Below are 13,033 nucleotides of genomic sequence, written 5' to 3'. Positions count from 1 at the left end.
GGTTTTCTAGCCAAAAACGAGCTACCTTCTCGTCCTTGGCCGAAATCGTTCGATATTCCAAGCCTATCGAATATGGTTGGAAATGAACTAGAAAGAGTCTTATGCCCTGTGAGAGCTCTTAAGTTCTATCTAAGACGAACTAAACCTTTACGAGGACAGTCAGAAGCTTTATGGTGTTCAGTTAAGAAACCATCTTTGCCTATGTCAAAGAATGCTTTATCCTATTTTATCAGACTGTTAATACGAGAAGCTCATTCACATCTGAGTGAGGAAGACCAAGCTTTGCTGAAGGTAAGGACACATGAAGTTAGAGCTGTCGCAACTTCAGTGGCCTTTAAACAAAATAGATCTCTGCGAAGTATAATGGACGCAACCTATTGGAGAAGCAAGTCAGTGTTCGCGTCTTTTTATCTTAAAGATGTCCAGTCTCTTTACGAGAACTGCTACACTCTGGGACCATTCGTAGCAACGAGTGCAGTAGTGGGTGAGGGCTCAACCACTACAATCCCCTAATTCCATAACCTTTTTAATCTTTCTCTTGAAATGTTTTTTATTGTTGTTTTTGGGTTGTCCGGAAGGCTAAGAAGCCTTTCGCATCCTGGTTGATTTGGCGGGTGGTCAAATTCTTTTCTTGAGAAGCGCCTAGATTAGAGGTTTTGATGAGGTCCTGTGGTATGGGTTGCAACCCTTCATACTTCAGCTCCTAGGGGTCGCTCAGCATCCTAAGAGGATCGCGAGGCTCCGTAAGGAAGACGTACTTAAAAAGGCAGAGTAATTGTTCAAGTCGACTTCCTTACCAGGTACCTATTTATTTTATTTTTGTTATTTTGATAACTTCTAAAATGAAATAAAAAATCCTTAGCTCATAATAATGTAAACATATATTGCTGGTCTCTACCCACCCCCCCTGGGTGTGAATCAGCTATTATAATCACCGGCTAAGTTAAATATTGAAAAATGTTATTTTGATAATAAAATAAATTTTTGAATATACTTACCCGGTGATTATAAATTAAAGGACCCTCCCTTCCTCCCCAATAGAGACGCAGTGGACCGAGGAGAAAATTGAGTTCTTTGTTTACAATGAGTACTGGGTATCTGGACGACAGATGGCGCTGTTGAAGTACACCCCCTACCTGCATAGCGATCGCTGGCGGATTTTTTCCGTAGTGTTTTCTGTCGAGCAGCAGAGCTGCAGCTATTATAATCACCGGGTAAGTATGTTCAAAAATTTATTTTATTATCAAAATAACATTTTTGGTCTCGGCTTTTATCTTTAGATGTCTGTAGTTCATTTAGTCTTCTGCTTCATAGTACTACTGTAATGCAATTCCTCAAGATGAAAACATGTATAAAGAAAATTAATATTTGTTCATGCAAAAATACAACCTTTGTCTTTTATATAAGAAAATCTCTAGCTAGATAGTTCTTGGTTATCAAAGCTGGGTAAAAATGTAGTTGTAAGTGAGCGTGTGCCGAAGCTTACCCAGTTACCTGTTTGTACTATTACTTTTTTTTAATAAATATCTTGTTAACATGTCTCCATTGCTCATAAATGTTAATTTCTTTTCATGTCCTTTGTTACTTTATTGTTTTTCTGTGCTTGGCCTATTGTAAATGGAAACTAGACAGTGTGGATGTGCAAGGTGGGAGTACAGTGCATATTTGTATGTGTGGCTACTATACAGTGAACCCTCGCTACTTCGCGGTTCGACCATCGCGGATTCACCACTTCGCGGATTTTTTTCATAACCCATGTATATACATATATCGCGGATTTTCCGGAAATATCGAAAATACCGCGATGTGACCGATGGTGCGAGATTGGAGAAAGTAAGGAAAATTGAATCATGACTGATTTTCAATATAAATGAGACTTTGAGGAACAACAAAGATATCATTTGTTAGAGAGATAGAGAGAGGTAAGGAATGGGAGGTAGTGAAAAGTAGCCCACAGAGAGAGAGAGAGAGAGGTAGAGGTAAAGAGAGAGAGGTAGAGAGAGAGAGAGAGAGAGAGAGAGAGAGAGAGAGAGAGAGAGAGAGAGAGAGAGAGAGAGAGAGAGATAGGTAGAGAGAGAGAGAAAGAGATAGGTAGAGAGAGAGAGAAAGATAGGTAGAGAGAGAGAGAGGGTAGAGAGAGAGAGAGAGAGAGAGAGAGAGATGGAGGGGGGTTTAAATGTAATAAACAAAAAAATTTGATAGGTTATAACACATTGGTGCTTATGTAATATCAACTGTATACTGTAGACGGTTTTGAATAAGTTAAGAAATGGTAAAAACGATACTTTGTTAGTGTATTCGTACACACTCAAGAGCGGCAGCTAGATGACAGCTGATCTAATCACAGCCAAAAGTAAAACAAAAAGAAGTCAACAATACTCGATTTTTAAAACACACCCGAAATTTAAAAACAAAAGTACAGGCTTTCTTAATGTGCAATTAACTATTTAAAGAGTGGCAATTTTCTAGAATAAAATGATATTTCCCAAAAAATAGTGGTTTGCTGATGAAATTGGGATGCCGTATTTTTAGCTATGATTGAAATGGATGTAGACTCGGCCTAATTTTTTTCGTTTCGTATTTAATTGACACTAAGAAAACTAATTTTAGTTTCTTCATCTAAATGTAAGTATTGTATAACACGAAGAGAGAGAGAGAGAGAGAGAGAGAGAGAGAGAGAGAGAGAGAGAGGAGAGAGAGAGAGAGAGAGAGAAATGAATCAGCTGTTGTAATCAAATGGCGTGTTTTTGTTTCGTGAGAATTTCATCGCCACGACTATAACAACAACATACTGTACTGAACTTTACAGTATTATACAGACTACTGTAATATGATAATAGTAAAATATTTGTAATCTTTTTTATATGAAATGGGGCTATTTTTTCTGTTAAAATTTACATTTACGTATGTAAAACAATCTCTCTCTCTCTCTCTCTCGTCTATCTCTCTCTTCTCCTCTCTCTCTCTCTCTCTCTCTCTCTCTCTCTATCTCTCTCTCTCTCTCTCTGGTAGATTGTTTTCCTGCTTTGCTACGTATGTATGATTTTATATAGATACGGTAAATAATATTTGTAATAACATATTTTATAAAAGCTTTTACTGTACAGTAATATCATTATTTATCACTTTCATCATGCACGTTAAATTCCTTAGTTTGTTTACTGAGCGTACTTTATGACGCCGTCGTTTCAGGCAGCGTCATAAAGAAAAACATTTCATTTGGAAGTCCTAAGAAAAATTAAGGTAAAACATTAGTAATAACCAAATCAACATACTGTACTGAATAATCAATATAATCAATGCAAAAACTAACCTATACACAGATGTGTAAATGCGTTTGTTTCTTCATTATAATCAGAGATAAACGTAAACAAAACATTGGTTGCCATTTTTTATCATGCTTTTTGGCGTGTTTAGGAAACGCATGATATAAAATCGCCTTTAATATTCGTGCCTGTTTTAGTTTAGGGTGCTGTAGTACATGCATTAAGTGTTCTGTACATTAAAGGGTGGTTTGTTAGCAGTACTACGTACAAGGGAAGGTTTTAAAAGTCCGAATATACATGTTAAATAAATAGGTAAATATGATGTCACTACTTCGCGGAATTTCACCTATCGCGGCCGCGTCTGGAACCTATCTACCGCGATAAACGAGGGTTCACTGTATATCACTTATGATGCTCACAGTATTTCATTTTTTGTAAGGGTCAGATGTGATCATAGGATCAATCTATGAATTGGTCCCCTACTTGTTGGTCAAACATTGGAAGAGGGGCAAGAAGACTTGTCATGGGAGACTAATATACTTCATTTCTTTTCTGTTCTCACTGTTAAAGCCACAGTTCTCTGTTGAGACTCTGTCTTCCTCTAGTTTGAATAGTTCTGTAATTGTCCCCTTCCTAGCGGATTTGTCTTTTTCGGGATGGCTGCACGTTGAGGACAGTGGACAACTGATGCCTTTTTTGTCTTTGATTTGCATTGCTCACTCTAGATGGATGTCTCACATACAGTCTTCAGTCAGCCATTGGTACCTGCCATCCCTATGATATCAAACCAATTTCCTACATTCCAGTTAGATTCCCCCAAATCGAATCGCTGATGATGCTGTGGCTATCTCTAGGCATGCCAGGTGAGCCTCTTTTTTTTTTTTTTTCTTCTATAATCTTGTCTAAAAGCACCTCTCTTGTTGCTTTGCTGCTTCTGCCAGAGTTCCTGCTTCAGGAAAGGATCAAACTGCTGCTGCTGTTCCTGCAGCAGTGACTCATAGATTTTCTCTAAGGAATCTTTTGACTTTGGCATCCTCTACTGTAGTAGAAGAGCTGAATAAGAGGCATAATAAATGCATAATCAAGAAGTGCAGATGTGCGGTTCTATCTCCATGTGAAAGTTCTTGGTGGAGTAAGTGTTCATGTAAATATCAAACTCTGGCACAGGATCCTGTGTCCCTCTCACATTAGTAAAGGCCAGTTTCTGTAAGAGATATAGACATCTTCCCCAGTTCAATTACATTTCTGGGTGCTGATTGGAATAATGGAAGCCAAGATCCACAATACAATGCCTCCTATTTAATGGACAGACCTGAAGTCTTTTATCAAGTAGCACCCACTACCAACGCCAAATTTGTCCCTGTAATAAAATGGAAAAGGGAGTGTACAGTATAACCATGTAGGTGGGGAGGACATTCATTTCACTGAAGCACATGTGGCTCCTATATAAGTGACTTGGAGGCTTTTGCCTCTAGTAAAGATAGTCAATACGCAACAGTCAGTCCTGGTTTGCTTATTAGATGCCTAATACAGTACTAACGGATGATTTTGCTGTCTAGATAATAGTGAAGAAATTGTTTCAATGAATCTTTTTGAAGTTCATTGCGGTCCTTCCTCTTGAGAGGACAGATTCAACTGCTTGATTAACAGTTAAAAAGTAAGCCCTCCATAATTGCAGCATGTAACTGTCTTCCCTGATTGAAAGAGGAGCACCTATCAGTCACTCCAAGCGAGTGTTGAAAGTGTCAGTGGCCGACAAGCACAAATGGATAAAGGTAAAGAAATGTCAACTATCCCATTAAGAAGGAGGAATTATATCGTTGGTCATATCCTTCAAGAGCGGAGATACTGTAATCTCCATTCTGGTCTCATATGAAGATTAGGAAAGTAAGACTTTACAGATAACAGGTTTTAATGCTATACTGCTTATAGATAAGAAAGATTGAAGATAGAATGTAAGATGCCTAAAAGTAATAAATCTTTTGAAAGAAACTGCAGTAAAGTGTATTAACCGTAACACTGATGCACTTTATACTTCACACTGGAGATAATAAAAAAAGTCTTAATTTACCAAAATACTGGAAAAGGCTTGCTCCAAGAGAAGTCAGTAAGAATGAACTGTGGTTATTCAAAGCAAAGACATGCGTAGTATTTACAAAAGCTGTCATTAAAGAAACTTGGATGTTACATTTCTATCCAGGAGAGGAAGGTACTGCTCTAATATTTCAACATAGGATAAGTATTCTAATGAAACTGCTTCAGAAACACTGTTTTGTATTGCTGAATCATGAAACTTTGAATGATTGAAGCTCAAGATTAACTATGCTTTGGAGATTAACTACTGTTACTGTTATCACTAATGATACTTGGTGAAGGTGACTCTTCTTTTTGTTTTTTGTCCAGGTAGCCGATGACTGCACGATCAGGCAGGTGTTACCTGATGGTCTTGAATTTAGCCAACAGTTTACAGCACTTTGTATACTAGGCAGAAGGGTAGTGCATCAGTGAGCTGTAGGCATTGTTAAATTATATATGCACCCTCCCTTCAACCTTTTGCACTTGTTATCTTTCTATTTTAGTTTACTTCCTTTTTTCTTTTTTGTTGTCTAACCTCTTTCAGTGCTAATTGACCTCCCTTGCTTCATTGTTGGGTCTTATGACCCAAATTCTATCTACTCATCCAAGGCTTTATTTGCATTCAAGACTTTTGAATACAGTACAGGTAATATAATTAAACTATGTTTGCGTATAAGGCTTTGGTTACTGTAATTTTAATACAGTATACTCTATTTGTATCAAAGCTTTGGATGTTCTATAATACACATACATTATTACTTATATTCAATGCTATGGATATTATATTTTATGATTTATTGTTACTAAAATCATTAGATACATGTTACACTAAATGTGTATCATTATGTATCTGATTGTGGATATTAATATTGCATACCTGTGTACTTCAAACATTTTATATTCATATTCCTTGAATTGCTTTGGTATGCACTACTACAATCAGTTATAACAATCTAACTGGAAACAAAGGTTTTTTTTTTATGAAAGGGTAATAATAATCTAATATTTTTGTGTTGTTTGCATCAATATGGGTAGGACAAGATGATTTTGATGATGATATTTGTGTTGTAAATGACTCCTAATCATCAGAGTAGTATAGCAGAAAATATATTTATTGAGAAAAAATTCTTCACATACTGTATTCAGATATGGTATTTCCTTTAGTTCAGTACATTGTAGGAATATGAGTCAATGCAATGTATGTATGTTTTATCATCGTCTGCTTCCTGTGACTTATCTCTTAAGAATTGACATCACAAAGAGTAATTTCAGTATTTTATGTTAAATTGTAGTTACTGTTGTGATATATTTCTTAAAAATGGAAGGTTATTTTTTTATTGGTAGAAACTACAGTTCCTGAATCTTATCATGCATCAAGTTTCAAGATAATGTTCTGAAAGTTTCATTGGAGCCATACAATACTTGAAATCATGATGCAGGATGTTAGTGTCCCTGAACTATAACATGTAGTTCAGTAGTCTTTGTTCTTCACACTAAGAAGCATCAGTGAAGAGAAAAATTCAGAAATGGTTGTGTTCTATGTTGATAGTTGTGAGTATTTACAAAATAGTATTTTAAGTTTTGTATATAATATACTTTTACATTGACCTTTATAGTAAGGTTATTTCTTTCCAGTCTTCTAGGAAAGTTTTGTAAATATTTTTTGTCTTCCAAAAGGTCAAGTATTTCTCTCTCTCTCTCTCTCTCTCTCTCTCTCTCTCTCTCTCTCCTCTCTCTCTCTCTCTCTCTCTCTCTCTCTCTCTCTCTCTCTCTCTCATATATATATGTAATGAATTCAAGTCTCTTCTATCTGAAATTTGAGTCTAGAGGAGAGTTCTTATCAAAGAAATTATTTCTCTTATTAAGCTTAGCATTTGAATTGTATTTTACATATAAAACTAAATTATTGTACTGTATGTTTTTGCTAGCCTAGGTACGTATTGAGAGATCCCCCTCTCCAGGGTTGCGATCGCGGTACTTATCTTTGATCGTATTATAATAGATACAGCAGGTGGTGTTAGATCGTATTCTTCTCCTGTGTAATTGTATTTCACTTGGGGGTTACTTTTTTTTCACCTGTTTCTATGTAGCTGTAGGTTTCTCAACTGGTTTTCCTTTGCTTGTGTATTATTGTTTTAATGATTGTTACATGCTAAACTGCAACTCTTGTTGGAAAAGCCGAATGCTACAAGCCATAGGCGCCTGCATGGGAAAGTACCCCAGCACAGAAAAAGAAACAATAGTACTGTACAGAATATATTATAAAAGGCTGATTACAAAATGGTTTGTTCCAACACAGAGTACTTACCTCGAACTACTTTCTTAGTAGTATCTGGGATCTCCTCCCTAACCGACCAAGAATTTTGCGCAGTTCCCCTTATCTCCGTTTTCCCTTGTCGGGTCCCTCCGTGGCGGATGGATACGTGCCCTGAGGCGACGCGGGGCCAGCGCCCGTGGGTGCGCTACCAGGTCTTTGTCGCCAGTAAGCATCTGGTCGTGGCGTAGATAACATCTTGCCACTCTCTCACATCCCGTCCGACCCACCATTGTGTTCCACGTGTTCCCTTGTGTTTTCCCGTTCATATCCTTTCCTTGTGTTACTTGTGTTGCTTGTGATTTCCCTTATGGAATCCCAACATCATTGTCCCGGGCCCAAGGCCGGTAAGTCATGCGGGGCATGGCTCTCTAAGTTGAATATCGATCCGCATACTTTGTGCTCCACGTGTCGGAGCAGAGTGTGCTCGCCCTCTTCCACGTGTCCGGAGTGTGCGTCCTGGCTGGAACTTCAGTGGACATTATTCGGTACAAAGAAGAAGGCATTGAAGCGGTCGCCGAGGAAGACTGGTCTCGGTTCGCTGTTAACGTCTCCTTCAGCTCCTTCGGAGAGTGGTTCCCCATGAGTCTGATTTTAACAAATCTAATTGCATTGTGCCTACGCAGAGGAGTGTGGAGTCTGCTGTTGTGACAGAAGTGCTTTCTGTAGACGAGGTTCTGGTGCCCGCAGGACCCGTCTCGAGTGAGGACCCGGTGTGGGGGAGCTCAGGAACACCAGCTCCTTCCCCTCCATTGTGGCAGTGCTTTTCAGGTACAGTACAACGGTTTCAGGAGGCGATCAAGACAGAAAAAGACGAGCCACGTGCTCTTCAGACCCCGACTCCATTTTGTGGACGGCGCCAAGGATGCCCTTCAGGTCACCCATGCGGCAAGAAGAAGAGTTTTCTGGCTGGTTTGCCGCACGTGGGTCACTACTCAAGCCCCCGGCGCCTTCCGTTGCGCTACCGCCTGATTTCATGCAACCCGTCATCCCTGTAGCACAATTGCAAGCCCCCATGTTGGTGGCAGAGGATTCAGAGGCCTCGGATAGCTCCTCTTCTTCTTCGTCTTCCTTGGAAGTTACCACATCCTCCAGCTCTTCATCGTCGGAAGACTCCAGTGACCGGGAGATGAGGAAAAAGAAAAAGAAGTCGAGCTCGAACTCAGGCCCCTCTAGGAAGAAGGCCAAAGTTGCAAAGAGGAAGAGCAAGAAGAAGAAGAGTTCTAGAAAGAAGAGGGCAAAAATAGGTAAGGTAGTTTTCCCCCCTCGCTGGTCGAACAGGGCTCTTGCCACTCCAGTGCCTGCCTCGGCGGCTGCTGGACCTGCTTCCATGCCCTTGCCCAGTGTCTCTTCGGCTCCGTCCACGCTTCGGATGCAGCCATTGGCACACACTAACTTTCCCTTGCAAGTCACCAGTTCCATCCGTTTAGCGGAGGCAGCCGCTGGCTCAGCCCAGCAGCATTGTTCCCACACCCAAAGTCTCACCGGCTCCATCCAAGCATCGGATGCAGCCGCTGGCACAGCAGGGCAGTCACTCTCCACGGATTCCTCCGGGAGGGGGTAGACCCATGACGGCTGCCTCCTCCTCGAGGGCTCCATCCGTGATGGAGGCAGCCACTCCATCGAGCTGGTTGGATGTCAGGGATACGGACGCCCCCACGGATCCATCCGTGATTGAGGATACAGCCGACACAGAGGATCAAGTGGTAGCGGGCTTAGTTGATATGGGAGAATGTTCGCCTGATGAAGTATCCTCTTACAGGAAAGTATTGGCACTGATTCGGCACCACCACAGGCTAGATGAGCCCAAACCGTTCTCAGAGCAGGCCTGGCTTTCGGGTTTGGGTAGGATGGTAGACAACCCGATACAGCAGAAACCATCCTTGACCTTACCAGTGGCTCCAAACGTGTCCCTGGGCATGGACCACGTCGACCAGTTTGTCTCGGGGCATAAGAATTCCCTCACGGCCCAAGGGTCCTTCAAGCTCCTGCCTGGACTGAGGACCCAGAAGAAATTTTATGTGCCAGACGGACTGCCTGCGGGGCCTCGGACTATGGAAGAAGCCGTCGCGGCTCTGAGCCAAGGCAGTGGAGACGACAGGATCCTTACCGCCCCAGTGGTCTTCTCTCAGGCGGAGGCCACTATGATGGAGGACATGTCGCAGGACATCATCAATGTGGCCTCCTGGTTGGACTGGTGGGCATGCACCTTAGCAGGTTTTCAATTCTCCCACGATCTCTCGGTGCCGGAGAATCAAGCTCTATTGCATGAGCTCATACGTTCGGAGGGCAAAGCCATGAAGTTCTTAACGTTCCAGTCTTTGACTTAGACAGCAAACTGTATCTTAAGGAGGAGAGATACGGTGCTTAACAGGCTCCTACGTAGACTCCCCAAACGTGAGGCCAAATTCCTGAGGAATGCTCCAGTGTGGGGTGAGACCCTGTTCCCCCTACAGACGGTAGCAGAAACCATGGAAAGAGTGGGGAAACTGAAAGACTCGGCTGAGCCTAGGCAGCCAGCAGCAAGACGCCCTCCACATAGAAGACCATCTGTGGACGGGGCCTACCCGCCTACGCCACCAGCTTGACAGGAGGCCCCCTCCCCTTCCTGGCATCAGTCCTCGTGGCCCTCCCGCAGAGATGGTGCCCCAGCACAGGCCTCCTTTAGACAAAAATACTTGGGCTCTTGAGGAGGTCGGTCAAACTGTCTCCCCAGAAGGAGATAGGAAGAGAGGCCCCCTACACCTTCCCACGCCACAGGTGGGGGGACGCCTCAAATCACATTGGCAAGCATGGCAAGACAACGGTGTGGACCCATGGACTGTGGCAGTACTCAAGGAGGGATACAGGATTCCCATCCTGACAGAGCCTCCCCCTCTGATTCCCGAGCATCGGGCAGAGTGGCTGGCCCCCAAGGATCACATGAAGAGAGCAGCCTTGCAGCAGGAGGTGTCGGCCATGTTGGACAAAGGGGCACTGCAACCCGTCCAGGAATCGTCCCCGGGGTTCTACAGCAGGCTCTTCCTGGTGGAGAAAGCTCCTGGGGGTTGGAGACCAGTCATCGACCTCTCGGCCCTGAACAAGTTTATCAAGAAGACGTCCTTCAAGATGGACACGCCGAAGTCGGTACTGGCAGCCTTGAGGGAAGGGGATTTCATGATGTCCCTGGACCTCATGGACTCCTACTTTCAGATCCCCGTATACCCCTCCAGCAGGAAGTTCCTCAGGATGGAGTGGGGAACCCAGTCTCTACAGTTCAGGACCCTCTGCTTTGGCCTGTCAACGGCTCCTCAGGTGTTCACGAGGGTATTCACCGTAGTATCAGCCTGGGCACACAAGCAGGGCATCAGGCTGATCAGGTATCTCGACGGCTGGTTGCTGCTTTCAGCCTCAGAGGCAGCCTTAAAGGAGCAGGGGGCAAAGCTGTTACAGTTCTGCAGGGAACTGGGGGTTACCATCAATCTAGAGAAGTCCCAGCTGGTCCCCACCACCAGGATGACGTACCTAGGGATGGTCCTGGACTCCCAAATAGCAAGGGCATTCCCCTCTCAAGAGAGGCAGGACAATTTGGACTATATAATGCGTCCATTCCTAACAAATGCACCAATGAGAGCCAAGGATTGGCAGAGACTCGTGGACCACCTGGTCGCGCTAGAGAAGCTAGTTCCTCAGGGGAGGCTCAAGCTGAGGCCGGTCCAGTGGAATCTGAAGGACCTTTGGTCACCGGGAGACCCACCTCAGTCCTTACTCATGATGACTCCAGCCACCAGAAACATGCTCCTCTGGTGGTCCGACAGGGCGAACACCCTACGACGAGTGCCGTTCGCGTCCGCTCCTCCAGAGATGTTGCTCTTCACGGACGCGTCAAAGGAGGGGTGGGGAGCCCATCTGCTCGAAGAGACAGCAGAGGGAAAGTGGTCCCCGAAGGAGAAACTCCTCCACATAAACCTGCTCGAGCTCCTGGCTGTTCAAAAGGCACTCGCAATATTCGCCCATCGCCTACAGGGAAATACAATAGCCCCCATGTGCGACAACGCCACCGTGGTGGCCTACATAAAGTAACAAGGAGGTTTGAGGTCATGGGAGCTGTGCGATTTCACGGCTCGGATCCTGGAATGGGGCGAGAGGAAACACATCATTCTCACAACCAGGTTCATTCCGGGGAAAACAAACGTTCTAGCCGACGGCCTCAGCAGAGCATGGTAAGTAGTGGGGTCGGAGTGGTCCCTACACCCACAAGTGGCCCAGAAGGTCCTACAGTTGTGGGGCTCACCGGTGATAGACCTGTTCACCACAAGTCTCAACACACAGCTCCCCGTGTTCTGTTCTCCTGTGCCAGACCCGGGAGCAGCATTCGAGGACGCCTTCCAGCACTCTTGGGATGGACTCGACGTGTATGCCTTTCCTCCCTTCGGGATTCTCAGGCAGGTGCTCAACAGACTCAGACAATCAAGGGCTACAATGATGACTTTGGTAGCGCCCTGGTGGCCGGAGAGGGAGTGGTTCGCGGATCTACAGAACCTGGCCATCCTTCCTCCGTGGCCCCTACCAATAAGGGAAGATCTGCTGCACCAGCCCCACTTTCGGAGGTTTCACGAAAACCCTATGTGCCTCCAGCTACACGCGTTGAGGTTATCAAGCGTCTATTAAGGAAAGAAGGATACTTGGAGAAGACAGCTTCAAGGATGTCAGGGTATCTTCGGAAGTCCTCGAGCGTGGTGTACCAGGCCAAGTGAGCCACGTTTGTGAAGTTGTGTGCCACGCAGAATCTGAGGCCTCTGGATGCATCAGGCCACAAGATTGCAGACTTCTTGGTCCACCTGAGGGAAGACCTGGGGGTCTCCATTCCAGCCATCAAGAGGGTCCAAGCGGCCCTGGGGCAGGTCTTTCAACTCAGAGGCATCGATCTGGGGGCATCTCGCCAGATTTCCATGCTCATCAGAAGTTTCGAGCAGTCTTGTTCCCCCCGCGCCTCTCGGGTCCCACAATGGGACGTGGCCAAGGTTCTCAAGGTTCTGACAAGGCCTCCCTTCGAACCCTTCAAGGATATCCTAGATAAAGACCTCACCCTCAAGACAGTGTTCTTGCTGGCTCTGGCCTCGGCCAAGTGCGTGAGTGAGCTCCACGGCTTGTCATTCGAGGTTTCGTACTCAAAAGGGTGGAAGGACCTGTACTTTAAGTTTCTGCCTGAATTTGTGGCCAAAACAGAGAACCCGGTCATTGCAGACCCGAGGTTCGAGGGGTTCTCGGTCCCGGCGATCCCTCACTCGGACAACCCGGAAGACTTGCTCCTGTGCCCTGTGAGAACAGTCAGGAAATACCTTAGCAGGACAGCCAGACTCCGGCCAGGCATCAAAAGTCTCTGTGTCTCCTCAGG

The 13,033-nt window shown here is 44.4% G+C and overlaps 1 protein-coding gene across 3 annotated transcripts in view; it reads left to right on the top strand.

The window, feature by feature from the left end:
* The window catches only part of LOC137631126 (N-chimaerin-like), a 101,092-nt gene that overhangs the window by 43,079 nt on the left and 44,980 nt on the right, over positions 1–13,033 (top strand). The window contains exon 3 of one of the 3 annotated variants that reach the window (XM_068362784.1): positions 6,687–6,893. The exons of 1 other annotated variant lie outside the window; for it this stretch is intronic. In XM_068362784.1, the coding sequence (XP_068218885.1) occupies positions 6,869–6,893 (25 nt within the window). In that variant the 5' untranslated portion in view covers positions 6,687–6,868. Of the gene's footprint in view, positions 1–5,680; positions 5,778–6,686; positions 6,894–13,033 lie in introns of those variants that run through there. One more of the 3 variants, XM_068362785.1, reaches the window with a different exon arrangement.

The sequence above is a fragment of the Palaemon carinicauda genome, chromosome 39, assembly GCF_036898095.1.
Source record: "Palaemon carinicauda isolate YSFRI2023 chromosome 39, ASM3689809v2, whole genome shotgun sequence".
In the NCBI taxonomy this organism is placed as follows: Eukaryota; Metazoa; Arthropoda; class Malacostraca; order Decapoda; family Palaemonidae; genus Palaemon; species Palaemon carinicauda.
Note: the sequence above shows the minus strand (reverse complement) of the source record. Positions and strands in the feature narration are given on the sequence as shown.